The sequence below is a fragment of the Festucalex cinctus genome, chromosome 5, assembly GCF_051991245.1.
Source record: "Festucalex cinctus isolate MCC-2025b chromosome 5, RoL_Fcin_1.0, whole genome shotgun sequence".
Taxonomy (NCBI): domain Eukaryota; kingdom Metazoa; phylum Chordata; class Actinopteri; order Syngnathiformes; family Syngnathidae; genus Festucalex; species Festucalex cinctus.
In genome coordinates, this window is record NC_135415.1 from 7,116,600 (window position 1) to 7,131,643 (window position 15,044).

Here is a 15,044-nt window from a genome sequence, read left to right on the forward strand (position 1 = left end):
ACATTATAAAGTGCCAAATTTGTGAAAGAAAATGGTAAATTTATGTAGCATAAACTCACAGATGTGCTAGAAAAAAACCTCAAAAACTTGCGAGAAATACACAGCATTTACCGAAAGTCTGCTAGCTTCTGATTGGTTAGTGTTAGTCAGCTGATAGGGGGTCAGGAAGTGTTGTCGCTCCAGCTTGCTGTGAAAAAAACTTGCAGATTTGTGACATTATAAAGTGGCAAATTTGTGAGACAAAAAACTCATAAATTTACAAGAAATAAACTTTCAAGTTTGTGACAATATAAAGTAGCAAATTTGTGAGAAGAAACACTAAAATTAATAAAAAATAAACTCATAGATGTGCAAGAAAAAAATCAGAAACCTGCGAGAAATGCACGTAGCATACTTGTATTTACCTAAAGTCTGCTAGCTTCTGATTGGTTAGTGTTCATCAGCTGATAGGGAGTCAAGAAGTGTTGTCGCTGTAGCTTGCCATGAAGAAAACTTGTAGATTTGTGACATTATAAAGTGGCAAATTTGCGATAAAAAACTCACAAATTTATGAGAACTAAACTCGCAAATTTGTGACATTACAGTGGCAAATTTGTGGGAACAAAAACTAGTAAATGTATGAAAAATTAAACTCACAGGTGTGCAAGAAAAAAACTCAGAAACCTGCGAGAAATACACGAGGCATACTTGCATTTACCTAAAGTCTGCTAGCTTCTGATTGGTTAGTGTTAGTCAGCTGATAGGGGGTCAGGAAGTGTTGTCGCTGCAGCTTGCCATGAAGAAAACTTGTAGATTTGTGACATTATAAAGTGGCAAATTTGCGATAAAAAACTCACAAATTTATGAGAACTAAACTCGCAAATTTGTGACATTACAGTGGCAAATTTGTGGGAACAAAAACTAGTAAATGTATGAAAAATTAAACTCACAGGTGTGCAAGAAAAAAACTCAGAAACCTGCGAGAAATACACGAGGCATACTTGCATTTACCTAAAGTCTGCTAGCTTCTGATTGGTTAGTGTTAGTCAGCTGATAGGGGCTCAGGAAGTGTTGTCCCTGTAGGTTGCCGTGAAAAAACTTGCAGATTTGTTACATTATAAAGTGGCAAATTAGCGGAAAAAAAAAATTAATTCATAAAAAAAATAAACTCACAGATGTGCAAGGAAAAAAACCTCAGAAACCTGCGAGAAATACGTAGCATACTTGTATTTACCTAAAGTCTGCTAGCTTCTGATTGGTTAGTGTTAGTCAGCTGATAGGGGGTCAGGAAGTGTTGTCGCTGTAGCTTGCTGTGAAAAAACTTGAAGATTTGTGACATTATAAAGTGGCAAATTTGCGATAAAAAACTCACAAATTTATGAGAACTAAACTTGCAAATTTGTGACATTATAAAGCGGCAAATTTGTGAGAAAAAAAAAGAGCTAGTAAATTTATGAAAAATAAACTCACAGATGTGCTAGAAAAAAAACTCAGAAACTTGCAAGAAATACACATAGAATTTACCTAAAGTCTGCTAGCTTCTGATTGGTTAGTGTTAGTCAGCTGATAGGGGCTCAGGAAGTGTTGTCCCTGTAGGTTGCCGTTAAAAAACTTGCAGATTTGTTACATTATAAAGTGGCAAATTAGCGGAAAAAAAAAAATTATTCATAAAAAAAAACACTCACAGATGTGTAAGGAAAAAAAACCTCAGAAACCTGCGAGAAATACGTAGCATACTTGCATTTACCTAAAGTCTGCTAGCTTCTGATTGGTTAGTGTTAGTCAGCTGATTGGGGGTCAGGAAGTGTTGTCGCTGTAGCTTGCTGTGAAAAAAACTTGCAGATTTGTGACATTATAAAGTGGCAAATTTGCGATAAAAAACTCAATTTTCAAGTTTGTTTCTCATAAATTTATGAGGGTTTGTTTTTTTTCTTGGAACGTTACACCCTCTCTAATTGGTTCATCGTAAAGAATTATGGGAAATGTTGTCCTTCTAGCCTAATGCTGCAGTCGCCGGTCTGACCCAACGCAAGCTAAGCTTTTCTGGCGGCATATTTACAATGTTATAATGTGAGACCGGCATAACGTAACCGGCACAGGCAGCTTCCTATAGCTGCCAAGACCGAGCAAAAAAAGGTTGGATAAGGATGAGTGCATTGCCTTATTTACAGCTGTTGAACTGTCAACCAAGATAGCATTTAGCATTAGCTGAAGTGATAACAACCACTTCATGGTCACAAGATTGACAATTTCGTTATAAATAGTTCCTATAGTGACAATGTATTACATATTTGATTTTCAGTGAAATTGTAGTGTCCTGGTTTTTCACTTTCAAAATCTGGTCACACTATTCGTGTTGCAGCATCAGCATCCTATGACATAAGTAAAAGAAGGTAGACAGCACACTGTTGAAGAGAATACACAAACACACACACAATCACACTCGGTTTGTTTGTTCAAGCAGGGAGAGGGCCGGTCTGGGGTCACAGGTGAGCAATTTACAGTTTGTTGGTGTCTGTCAAAGAGCTGACAGATGGGAAACAGCACAAACGTCGACACAGCATCGTCACTGCGAGACCCTTTGAGGTTCCATCAGTTGCAAGAATACCAAACTGCCTCTTTTCTAGGAGAGGAAGAATTTGGAGCATGTCCTTGCTTTGGGCCTTTCTTCCAGTAGAACAATCTCTGTTCCACTTAACGCCAAATTTGTTTTATTGTTGGGTTCAGCGCTCTCAAATTCATCCACATCAAACTTGGCCAAGCATGACCTTGCTTTGTCATTGGGGCCTTTCTCGAACGGTTCCCACAAAGTTGACAGCAAAGAATTGTTCAAAAGATCTTAGGGAGATTCATTAACATTCACGAGGGAATAAGAGTTTGAAGTCTTGTTTTTATTTTAGTGCTGTGATTTCTTATTCCTGGATGATACATATATTAAGATATGCATCATCTCCATAATTTATCAATAATTGTCCAAGAATCGAGGTTCTCAAATGTTCTCACCCTGGGACTCACATTTGACCTCTGACACCCACTTTCATAGAAGTCAAGCCAAGCAATTGTTTTTTGTTAAAAATAGTCCTCAAAACTAATGTTTTTTACAATAGTACACAAATTGGTGGTGACTCGAATTGATTATAGTGAATTGAGCAGACGCCCGTAAATAGTTGTGTATGGAATATTTGTCTGGCTAGCGCTTTATTGGTTGGCCTCTCACACCGTCCTAACAACAAAAGAAAGGGAGTTTTCTTTTTTTCTTTTTTTTCCTAAAAGAGCTCAGAATTGTTCATTCGGTAGTCTTACCGATTCAACGTCTTATCATCATTGCTCTTTTTTTGTGTGTGTGTGTGTGTGTGTGTATGTGTGCGTGTGTTTGCGTGCATTTGTGTGCGTGCGTTTGCGTGCGTGCGTGCGTGCGTGCGCGTGCGTGTGCGTGCAAATACGTATAAATTTATACTCATTAATTCACCTAAAACCTTATAAATATCCCATTACCCTTCGCCTTAACCAGGTACTTCAGAATCTTGCCAGATTCGTGAGGTTCAAATGGTCAGGAGACCAGAGAAAAGGTCAGAAAAAATAAAGAGAAAAGAAAGATAAATCAAAGTGAAATCCAGCACCGACCAAACACTTCCTGCCTTCCCCATGATTACAAAATCAAAGTCTTACGCCAACCCCGGAAGCCTCTAAATTCCAAAAAATTAACGAGATCTCAAGAGACCAGAGGAAAAACTAAAGAGAGGAAGGAGGGAAGGATCGATGAGGCAGAGTGAGATCCATAGAAGCCAGTACATCCAATCCATCAAAGTGAAATCCAGCACCAACCAAACCCCTCCTGCGTGGTTACAAAACCAGAGTCTTATGCCAACCCCAGAAACCTCAAACTTCCAATAAATTGAGATCTCAAGTGACCAGAGGAAAAACTAAAGAGAGGAAGGAGGGAAGGATAGATAAAGCAAAGTGAGATCCACAGACACCAGCACCCACTGATTCAAGGGGCTGTGGGAGGGAGAGGCAACTTCTGTTTGAGTTTCAGTAGATGCTGGTGCGATGGATCTGGCATGCATAAGGACCACCACCAAAGAAAGAAGCCGTCAACCGCGGTCCAGCAAAGTGAGCACCGCCCCCCCCCCCCCGGAATCCCCAGGCCGTGGCAGCACCAAGGCCACCCCCACGCCACCCGAGCGGACACTGGTCGGCGAGCCGACCCAGACGCCCGGAACACCCCCGCCCCATCCCCGGCCCACACCCCCGAGCCCAAGGCCGCAGAACGAGGCCCGGCGGGTCCCCACAGCGCCCCACCGGTCCCCAGCCCCCACGACGCCCGGGTCGGGGAGGGAGCCCCAGGCCCAGGGAGAGGGAGGGGGAGGGGGAGGGTTGGAGGGGGAAGGGGGGGGTTACCACCGGGCAGAAAGGGAGTTTTCAAACATTGACACTCGCCAGACCAGAGAGACGAACTAGCTTAGCGCTAGCTAGGACGAGGCTACAGGCTAGTACAACAAAACGTGGATGGACTTAAAAGGAAACAAAGACAAAACAACATCCTGTGTCTGCTATTGACCAGGGTACGTGTGGGATCCTGCACGTTAAAGTACTGTTTTAAACTGAAAAAGAAATACCTTTCTGTGGGTTGATATTCTGCGTCAACAGGCTAGTACTATAAACTTGGATGAGATAAGTGAATGGGTTTGTAAATGTAAAAACATCCGTTTAAATTCATTTGTTGGCCTATGACGTCTTTTTTTTTTTTTTTTTTTTTTTAACACAAGTGAAAAAGAAACAAGGATTGTCTATAGTGTCTACATTTGTCTAAGATGTGTAGAGGTTTAATGCACCACAGCAGCAGCAGTACTTTCTGATGTTTTTTATCATCAGTAGGCACAATTCCACATCAAAGAACCCCTTGGATATTCTTACTCTTTGTCATTTTGGATCCAAATTCACCACAAAGTCAAATGTCGCCCTGATGACCACTTTTATATTATAGATCTGCATATAATTTTTAAATGTATTTTGGACCCAAGATGGTTTGCAATCCACCAGATATGAGTCACACCCCTAGAACAAAAACACAGTCCACATGACTCCTTATCAGTGGGTGTATCTTAGACTAATATTAATAGTCTGCAATATTCCTGCCGGGCCCATATTGGGGGACACAACTTATTTCTCATTTTAGCAGCTTTCAAGAATTAGCTTTAGTTTATCTTGGTTGACGTCCAAAAGCCATCTGTCGTCTGCTGCAATATTAAAATGTCATTTGTGCGGGCAAAGTTTTCAAGTTTGCTTAAAATTCCTCTATATGTGGTTTGGCACACTGATTATTTTGTTCAGGTGCAGGCTTCTGGTCTTTCTCGCTGCCAGTCAGCTCGCTGACAGCACTTCCATTCTTGCCTTGCACCAAATTATTGCATTTCCAGAGGAAAACTGCGGTCAGACGTTGCGAGAGGACGTTTTTGAGAGGGTTGGAAAGTCTAAGCAGCACCTGGTTTTCACATGGCCTACAGTTTCACCTGGACTTTTTCTGTTAGGGTGCATTTTTACAAAAAGTACAAAGAATAACACCTGGGGCACTGAATTCTTATTCGTCATGAGATCCAGATGCTTCATCCACCTTTCCAGAACATAAAGTAGCCCATTTTTGATTGAGCGTGATATTAAATCTTCCAAGTGACATTGTTGATGTAAAAGGAGACCAAATCCCCTAATTGAGCCACAGGGTTTTTGTTTTGTCAGGAGATTTAAGACCAAATGGAGTCAGATTCTCGCAGGTCTCCTGTGGTGGGTGGGAGGTCCCGACCAGAGTGGAGTGGAGCTGAGATCCCACCAGTCCCCGGCCTCTAATCCCTGTCATTAACTGTCGCCTTGGCAACCACTGCCCTCTCATCAACGTCATCACTGTCCCTTTGTCCCTCTATTTCTTCCGCAACATCCTCTCTGTCATTTGGCTCATCTCCTGCTTCTTTATTTTTTCCCCATGTTATGGTTTCCTATGTGTTTTCTACACCTTTTCCTTCCCGGTCTTGCCCTTGACCTCAAGCGTCTCCTGTGTGGCACCTCAACCAAATGTGTCCTGTTGGCATTACTATTTGTCTAGTCTAGTCCATAAGATAAAGAAAGGAGTTTTGGAGGGGCGTGTCGCCACACGCACAGGGACATGCATTGGGGAAGTGATGGTTGTGGGGGTGGTCTGGGCCCCTGAATAGCGAGAAGGGAAACACCTTGTGACCCCCCCTCGCTCCCGACCAAGCTACTATGGGTGCAGAACAACATAAATGGGAGTTATAATCAAGATTGTTGTTTTGCACCGTAACAAAAGCAATCATCTCACAAACCCCGCTGTAGTTTAAAGGGATACTTCACTTATTTACCCCATTATAGCAACAAAAAGTTTATATTTTGTCTATAATTAATTTGATACTTTCATTATTTTTCAGGGGTCAGGTAACCAATCACAGCTCACTTATTTTCTAGGTTTGGTCATGTGACATTCACAAGCTGAGCTGTGATTGGTTACCTGAGCCCTTGTGATGTTATTTTCAGTCGACTGCAAGTTGCAAAATGTGTTTTTAAAGGTACTAATTGGACATGAAAAATAATTAAAATATAAAATTTATTATAGGAAAAATATTCATGTTTGACCGCGAAAAATAGCTAAATAAGTAAAGTATCCCTTTAATGTTAACGCATTTGTGTCTGGTTTTAACACGGAATTTCCACAGGGATTTAGCCAAGATCTTTTTTTTTTTTTTTTTTTTCATTTGGACAAGATGAGTTAAGCCACAAAAAACAGCAGTTTTTATCAATATCAGAAGGCGGCCATTTTGCTGCTTGTTGTCGAGTGAAAATGACACCACAGTTCAGGTAACAACCAATCACAGTTCAGCTTCAGAAAACAGGTGAGCTGTGTTTGGTTGTTGCCTGCGCTCTGAGTAGCTGTGATGTCATCTTAATTCGACAGCAAGTTGCAAAATGGCCCCCTGAGATGGATAAGTCTAAGTCTAAAAATGGCTGGACTTTGCTGCATAACTCATTTTCTGTAACATTAATCAGAATGTCAAGTTTAGACTTGTGAGGTCACATATAACATATTGTTGTCAAGAAATGTTTATTGTTGACTTCTTCTTTAAGATATTTTTTGTGGAAAAAGTCCAGTATTTTGTTGCTCAATTTAAATTTGATTCTTCTATTCTATGTTACGAAAGCAAAGAAAATCTTCAAATTTAGAATTACATTCGAAGAACAAAATAACAAAGAAAATAATATAATAAAAAAGCTACACCGCCAAATATTTTAATTGACTATTATTTTACAAATATATATTTTAAATATTAATTGAATTAGCCCTCTTTTAACTCATTAATTGCCAGCCATTTTGAGTGAAGCAACCCCCTTCGTTTTACTGGATTTTGACTGATTTTGTGAGGCCCACAGAATATTGTGTTTATTGCTATAAAAACATGGAACCTACCAAAAGTAAGATTAGAGTCTCTTCTTTCCCCAGGAAAAAAAAAATTATATTTGTATCTGTTTTCGTTTTGCAGCAATTAGCATTAGAATAGAGCTAAGTTTCGACAATATTCACATTCCTGGGGAAAAAAAAAAAAACACTGAGAAAAAGAGCTTTGTTGCAGCATGGCCCTGGCTGATCTCTTATACTCTGCTAGCACCTGCTGGCCATTTTTTTTTAAATTATTTTATAATTACAATCGCTCTAAGCCACCTCTTCATGTCAGATGCTGCATCAAAGCGTTCTGTATGCTCTTGCATAAAAAAAAAATAAAAAAATAAAAAAAAACGTGTAAACACATTTTTGTGAGGCGAGGACTAAGTATTTAAAAACGTTTTTACACGTTTTTGGGATTAAATGAGTTAATGCATTTGTGCAGCCGCATAAACCACATGCAATAAAATGATGGAACAGTCAGCATTTGGAATACAAGAAGGATTTAAAAAAATCTGTGTTTGGATGGCAACCAGTTCAGGGTGCCCATAGCCAGCTGGGATAGGCTCCAGCACCTGGATGGATGGATGGACAAAATAAAATATTGACGATTTTATTTGAAAGTAAGCTTCAACCAAGCACCTTTTATTTCAGAGTTGTTAAAAAAATGACTTGAATTGGCTCATGCTCTCTGTGGCAGTTTATTGATTTCATGAATGCAACATAATTTTTTATACCTTCATATTTTAGGGAAAACAAAAACAACATTTGCAATGTCACTTGACTCACTTTTAATGTCAAAAGGTTTTTGTGGCTCCTGTTTTTTTTTTTGGTCCAAATGGCTGTTTGATTATTTCAGGTTGCCGACTCCTGATACTTTTACACATGAAGCTTACTTTGTAGCTTGGCACAAATAAATAGTGTGGAAAAAAGTTTTAATGTACCCCGCTGCATTTGTAGTAACCTAAGTAAAAATCGTTGACATGATTCTGATAATGTGAAGTTAAGTGCTGATGGAGGTTCAAGAGTTGTCAGACGTGACGAGAATATGTTAAGCTGAAGAGTTTAATTGGGGGCGCTCATAATAAAGCCTGCTACAAGTTGAAAGACCAATTTATAGTTTTCTTGCGTGATGGCTAATTGTTAATGTCATGAAAATGTAAGCACACATGTTAACATGTTAACAAGATGTTCTGCCAATCGGCAGACTCCTCGCACATTTGCCGCTGGCTCCACGGCACGAGTGTGTGACTCCGTCTGCCACAGAGGAGTCGGCACTTAGCAGGCCCGTGCGAAAGCTCTCCAATCAGAAACCAAACCAAGTGGAAACACCCGTTCAATTAACGTTGTTTTACGGGGACGACTCTCACTTTGTCTCCAACCTTGTTACAAGTTTGATTCAAGTGATGCTGCACCGTGACCCCCAGAGGCCCACGCAACCTTTGACCTCTCTAAATGCCGCTGCCTGATTTGTTGGGTCTCGCTGGCCGCAAATCATGTAAAGGGGAGTGCGTGCGCCAGCAACAATTTTCACTTCAAACAATCCTCACAGCTTCAGTCATTTTATCTGCTCCTCTGGTCACACTGGGGCTGACATGCAGCTATTATAAATGATCCCCGTGGCTCCTTTTGCCCATTGAATATAGTTGAATATCACAAACCTTTTGCCTTTGTGCTGAAAAATGTCACAACGCCCACAACAGTTCTGTGCAGCTGTAGGAAAGATCTTTCTTTTAATTTCTTAATTTAGAAACAAAAGTGAGTAAATCTTCACTCCCCCACCCCAAAAAAAAAAGAAACACCCTCCCACTGCCATAAAACTGACTTGAGGATCACCATCAAGTCGTTATCTTTCCACTATCACGGCTATGATTAACAAGTAAGGAGGTCTTCAGAAGATATCCAAGACAAGGCTCTAATCTGGCCATCTGGTTCTTATCTTCTTGCTTTTATTTTTTTAAATCTATACATTTATTTGTCCAAGGGATGCAAGCGGCAGGGCGCCAATCCGCTCCCTGGGGAGTGAGGTAGAGGTGGGCCCCACCTGGTGTGTCTTTGACTGCTTGAAACAGTTATTGCATGGATCAAGTGTAGGTGGAAGTGTTTATTTTTGATAAAATTACTTCAAAATTACTTCAAAGAGAAAAGAAGCATTGTTTTTTTTTATTTTGAATATGAATGAAAACATACATACATATATATATATATATATATATATATATATATATATATATATATATATATATATATATATATATATATATATATATATATATATATATATATATATATATATAAGTGCTGTCAAAGTTAAAGCGTTAACTAATTAATTAATCACAAAAAATTATAGCATTAATCATTGTATTTTGAATTTTGACCGCAGATGATCTTTTTTAGCTGACAGTGGATGGTTACATTAAAAGTAGCTGTTGGAGTTTGAGCAATAAACATAACTACATGCATTAAAGTAAAGCATTTAATAAAATTTTACATATGCCAGAGGCCATTTTTTCCCCCATTTTAAATTCTGCAAATAATTAATTGATTAGAAAAAGCAGCATGAGCGTGTGCAGTGGATATACATTTTTGAAGACGTCCTCATAACATTAAATGTCGAAAAAATTAACACATAACAGGTACACTTTAAATTTAGCGGGCAACATATGTTGGGGGGAAAAAAAGCTTTTTTAAGTCAGTGATTAATCATGCTTAACCAAGATTCTATAAATGGAAAACCTGCAGGACTCCAGCCCTTGAGGACCGGAATTGCGGACTCCTACTATAATGTTATCATTTACTGAAATTGTAATAAAATGCAAAATTGCACTTAACTCGATCAAAACTGTGCTATAATAATAATAATAATAATAATAATAATAATAATAATAATAATAATAATAATAATAATAATGATAATAATAATGATAATAATAGTAATATTCAATTTCACCAATTTAAAAAAAGTTCTCGCTGATCTAATTTTTTACCATTAATGTAATCTCAATTATTTATTTATTTATTTATGTGTTTGTTTGTTTGTTTATTTATTACCTTTTCAGGTAGGTCTTTTTTTTGTTTCTCAAAATAGATCATTTAAAACATAGTTTAATTTACCTGTTTGTTTGTTTTTAACAATGTTATGTTCATGTTTTGTTAAACAATCAAATATATGTTCAATTCACTGTTAAAGTTTTAGTGTTATAGTAACAGAGCATGTGGCACTGATATACCTGTAATAATTTCCTGAAAAGGTTTTTTTTTAAATTATTACTATATTGGTGAAATTATATTATTGAAATGAAATGAAATTACATTAATGGGTTTTATTACATTTCTAATTGAGTTAAGTGCAGTTCGTGGGGGTTGGGTCACATCTGGATCTGCAACTCTTGTAATCACCACTAGTGTACCCGATTTTCCATCCATCCATTTTCTTAACTGCTTCTTCCTCACAAGGGAAACGGGGGTGCTGGAGCCTATCCTAGCTGACTTCGGGCAACACCCTAAACTGGTCGCCAGGGTACGTGTAAAAATGGACAACCATCATCACTGAGTGGGAACGGAACCCACACTGCCAGCACCAAAGTCAGGCAGATGAATCACCAGATTTTAATCGTTTCAAAACTAAACCTTATTTCAAAAAAGTGGTTTGGAAACATTTCGGTTTTTATCCATAAAATATTTTTTTTTGTAAAAATCTGATCCAACACTATCCAGTTGTTTAGATACTCTCTCACTTCAATAGTATTGAATGCAATTAACCACAACTCAAATGAACACATATTATACATTACAGTAAATAAATTTAAAAAAGAGAAGTATTTGTTTATTTTTAAATGACATCAACAAACACAATGTCAATGTGAATTTTCCTTTCATATTTGTTTTACAGCAGTGTTTTGTTCTCATGGAAATGAATCTCCAGACTTGAGAATTAAATTGACATGTCACTGACCAGCATTTAATCTAATCTTCAAACGTACCGTCTTCTAATTACGATGATGACGTGACTTTATATTGGTAATAATTGTTGTAATTGAGGTTTGCTCGATCTGAAGTGGGGCTGGGGGATTGTGGGGGTTGTAGTCTGACTAAACATCTGGACCCTTAACACGTTTAACAAGCGTCAAATTGGACTGATTCGAATGTAAAACATGGCGACTCAAGTCAAGACATGTCCTGCTCAGCTGCAGACTCACATAGGGCAGAAGCAAATGTAAAAAAAAAAAAAAGCATAAAAAAAAATATATAATAATAATAATAATAATAATAATAATAATAATAATAATAATAATAAATAATAATAATAATAATAATAATATCCATCCATCTTCTTGACCGCTTATTCCTCACAAGGGTCGCAGGGGGTGCTGGAGCCTATCTCAGCTGGCTTTGGGCAGTAGGCAGGGGACACCCTGGACTGGTTGCCAGCCAATCACAGGGCAATAATAATAATAATAATAATAATAATAATAATAATAATAATAATGATAATGATAATAATAATAATAATAATAATAATAATAATAATAATAATAATAAAGTAAATGTTAAAAAAAACTCATAGGGAAGAAGCAAATGTAAAAAAATATATAAAAATGAATAAATAAAAATAATAATAAAGCAAATGTTAAAAAAAACTCACATAGGGCAGAACCAAATGTAAAAAAAATAAAATAATATAAAAAATAAAATAATATTAAAGCAATTGTTAAAAAAAAATCACATCGGGCAGAAGTAAATTTAAACAAAATAAAATAATATAAAAATTAAAAAATACTAAAGCAAATGTAAAAAAATCTAAGAAAATAATGTAAAATAAATAAATAATAATAAAACAAATGTAAATAAAAAAACTCACATAGGGCAGAAGCAAATGTAAAACAAACAAATAGTAATAATAATAATAATAATAATAATAATAATAATAATAATAATAATAATAATAATAATAATAATAATACAATTGTTTTAAAAAATTGCTTAATACTTCAAATACAAAATTCAATACAAAAAAGTCACAAAAGTTTTTTGTATCCTTTAAAAAATGTACAAATCGTTTTTAGTAAATCTGCACACATAACCGTTAAAATAAAACTGGATTCAAATCTAGATGACCATTCCAGAAATTTGGGACCAAAAACAAATCCAGATCAGGTCTGACCTGTCTGAACAAGAATAACATATTCTTGAGAAGAGGGGGAGGGATGTTTAAGAGATGTTTGTGGGAGGGGGGGAGGAGAGGAGTGGAAAGGTGGGGTCATTCAGGGGGGGTTGACGGGGGCCTTGGGTTGGGCGTGGGGGGCTGAGTTTAAAAAGGCAGTCAGCCAGCAACAGTCACTCACACACTTGGCGTCCGTCTCCTCCAGTTGCCAGCAGCAGGACGTCCACTTAGTGTTGTGTTTGCTGAACCCTCCGAGGACCAGTCCAGGACTTTTCTTTTCTGAGATTTTTTTCATACCCTGCGCCATGGAGGCCACCACCGGGGAATACGCAGACAACTACGACTACTATGACGACAACGAGACGGCGTGCGACTTCTCCGAGTGGGAGCCCTCCTACTCCCTCATCCCGGTCCTCTACATGCTCATCTTCATCCTGGGCCTGTCGGGGAACGGCGTGGTCATCTTTACCGTCTGGCGGTCCAAATCCAAGCGCCGGGCGGCCGACGTCTACATCGGCAACCTGGCGCTGGCCGACCTGACCTTCGTGGTGACGCTCCCCCTGTGGGCCGTGTACACGGCCCTGGGGTACCACTGGCCCTTCGGCGTGGCCCTGTGCAAGATCAGCAGCTACGTGGTTCTGCTCAACATGTATGCCAGCGTCTTCTGCCTCACCTGCCTCAGCTTTGACCGCTACCTGGCCATCGTGCACTCGCTCTCCAGCAGCAGGCTGAGGTCACGGGGCACTATGCTGGCGTCCCTCGGCGCCATATGGCTGATGTCCGGCCTGCTGGCTCTGCCCACGCTGCTCTTCCGCACCACGGTCAGCGACCAGAACAGCAACCGGACCACCTGCGCCATGGACTTCAGCCTGGTGACCCTCAACCAAAGGCACGAGTTCCTCTGGATCGCCGGGCTCAGCTTGTCCTCCTCTGCGCTGGGCTTCCTCCTCCCATTCCTGGCCGTGACCATCTTCTACTGCTTCATCGGCTGCACCGTCACACGCCACTTCAACAACCTGCGCAAGGAGGACCAGAAGAAGAAAAGGCTGCTGAAGATCATCACCACCCTGGTGGTGGTGTTCGCCATCTGCTGGACGCCGTTCCACGTCTTGAAGAGCATGGACGCCCTGTCTTACTTGAACCTGGCGCCCAGCTCCTGCGGCTTCCTGCGCTTCCTGCTCTTGGCCCACCCGTACGCCACTTGCCTGGCCTACGTCAACAGCTGCCTCAACCCCTTCCTGTACGCCTTCTTCGACCTGCGCTTTCGCTCGCAGTGCCTGTGCCTGCTCAACCTGAAGAAGGCCATGCACGGCCACATGAGCTCCATGTCGTCCACGCTCAGCGCCCAGACGCAGAAGTCGGAGGTTCAGTCGCTAGCCACCAAGGTGTAAGGGAGGACAGTCAAAATGTGGGGCAACGGCCACTGGAACACTTGTGAAAGAATAACACAGACTTTTTGTGTCCGTTTGCGCTGGTAAGACAAGGATGAACTTTTGACGTGCATCATTTCAAGTGGACTTGGAAGGCAGGAGCCAGCTGGCTGAGCTCCGTTGCTGCTTTGTTCCACCCCCTTTTACTTTTGTCTGAATTGAGAATTAAAAAAATGACACTGGATGAATATTAAAGGTGTACAGTATTTTCTTACAATAGAATCGCTCCAGATGTATTACTGTTTTGTTTTAGAAGCACTTGTACTGAATGTGTCGTGTGTTTTCAAGCTACAGGAGGTAAAGGAGCAAAGGTGTCGCAGCTTAATGATGTAGATTTTGTTGTGGGGGTGCGGAGTGGCAGATGGCAGTTGACAAATGTTTTTGTTGGGGGACAGGAATCGAGTGGAGGGGCTGATGAATTTGTATGTTTTATTTTTCATATCACTGTAACTAACTACTGTATTAAAGATGTGTTGAACGAAACCAATATTTCTACATTTCATTGAGTGAAAACTACACCACAGAAACTTGAAATGTAAACAAAAAGCAGAACAAAAGACTCGCTTTAAAAGTTTCTTTAAATGTGTCAGTTTCATGACCACATCCTGTTATTTGGGTGATGCGTATCTCCAGCTTTGTTATGAATGCCTTGCAGTTGGTTGACACCTTGAGGCTAATTGATCTCTAATCTCGATAGATTCGCAGTCACTATCCAGACTGTAACCAGATTATGCAAAGCAGCGGCCATCCTTGAAGTGTGTATTCAGTGCACACCTGTGACAGATGGGGTTCTATCTTGTTGCGCAACATATTCAAATACCTTTAGCATGTAGGCCATGCCCACTGAAAAGATCTGAACTTTTTTTTTTCCAAAATGTATTTTCTTTCTTTTTTGAAGGAAAAAAAGGATTAAAGTAATAAAAATAAAAATAAAAAAAGGTCAGGCCAATATCTGGCCTTATTTTAAGGTCAGGAACTAGAAATTAAAAGAATATAAATTGTCATTAATTTCATCCATCCATCCACC

The 15,044-nt window shown here is 39.4% G+C and overlaps 1 protein-coding gene across 1 annotated transcript; it reads left to right on the forward strand.

The window, feature by feature from the left end:
- The first annotated feature begins 12,767 nt into the window (after positions 1 to 12,767).
- aplnra (apelin receptor a) lies at positions 12,768 to 14,504 on the forward strand. The gene has a single exon (XM_077522117.1). It carries the CDS (start codon positions 12,893 to 12,895, stop codon positions 13,976 to 13,978), a length of 1,086 nt encoding a protein of 361 aa, XP_077378243.1. The 5' UTR covers positions 12,768 to 12,892; the 3' UTR covers positions 13,979 to 14,504.
- The last annotated feature ends 540 nt before the right edge of the window (positions 14,505 to 15,044 follow it).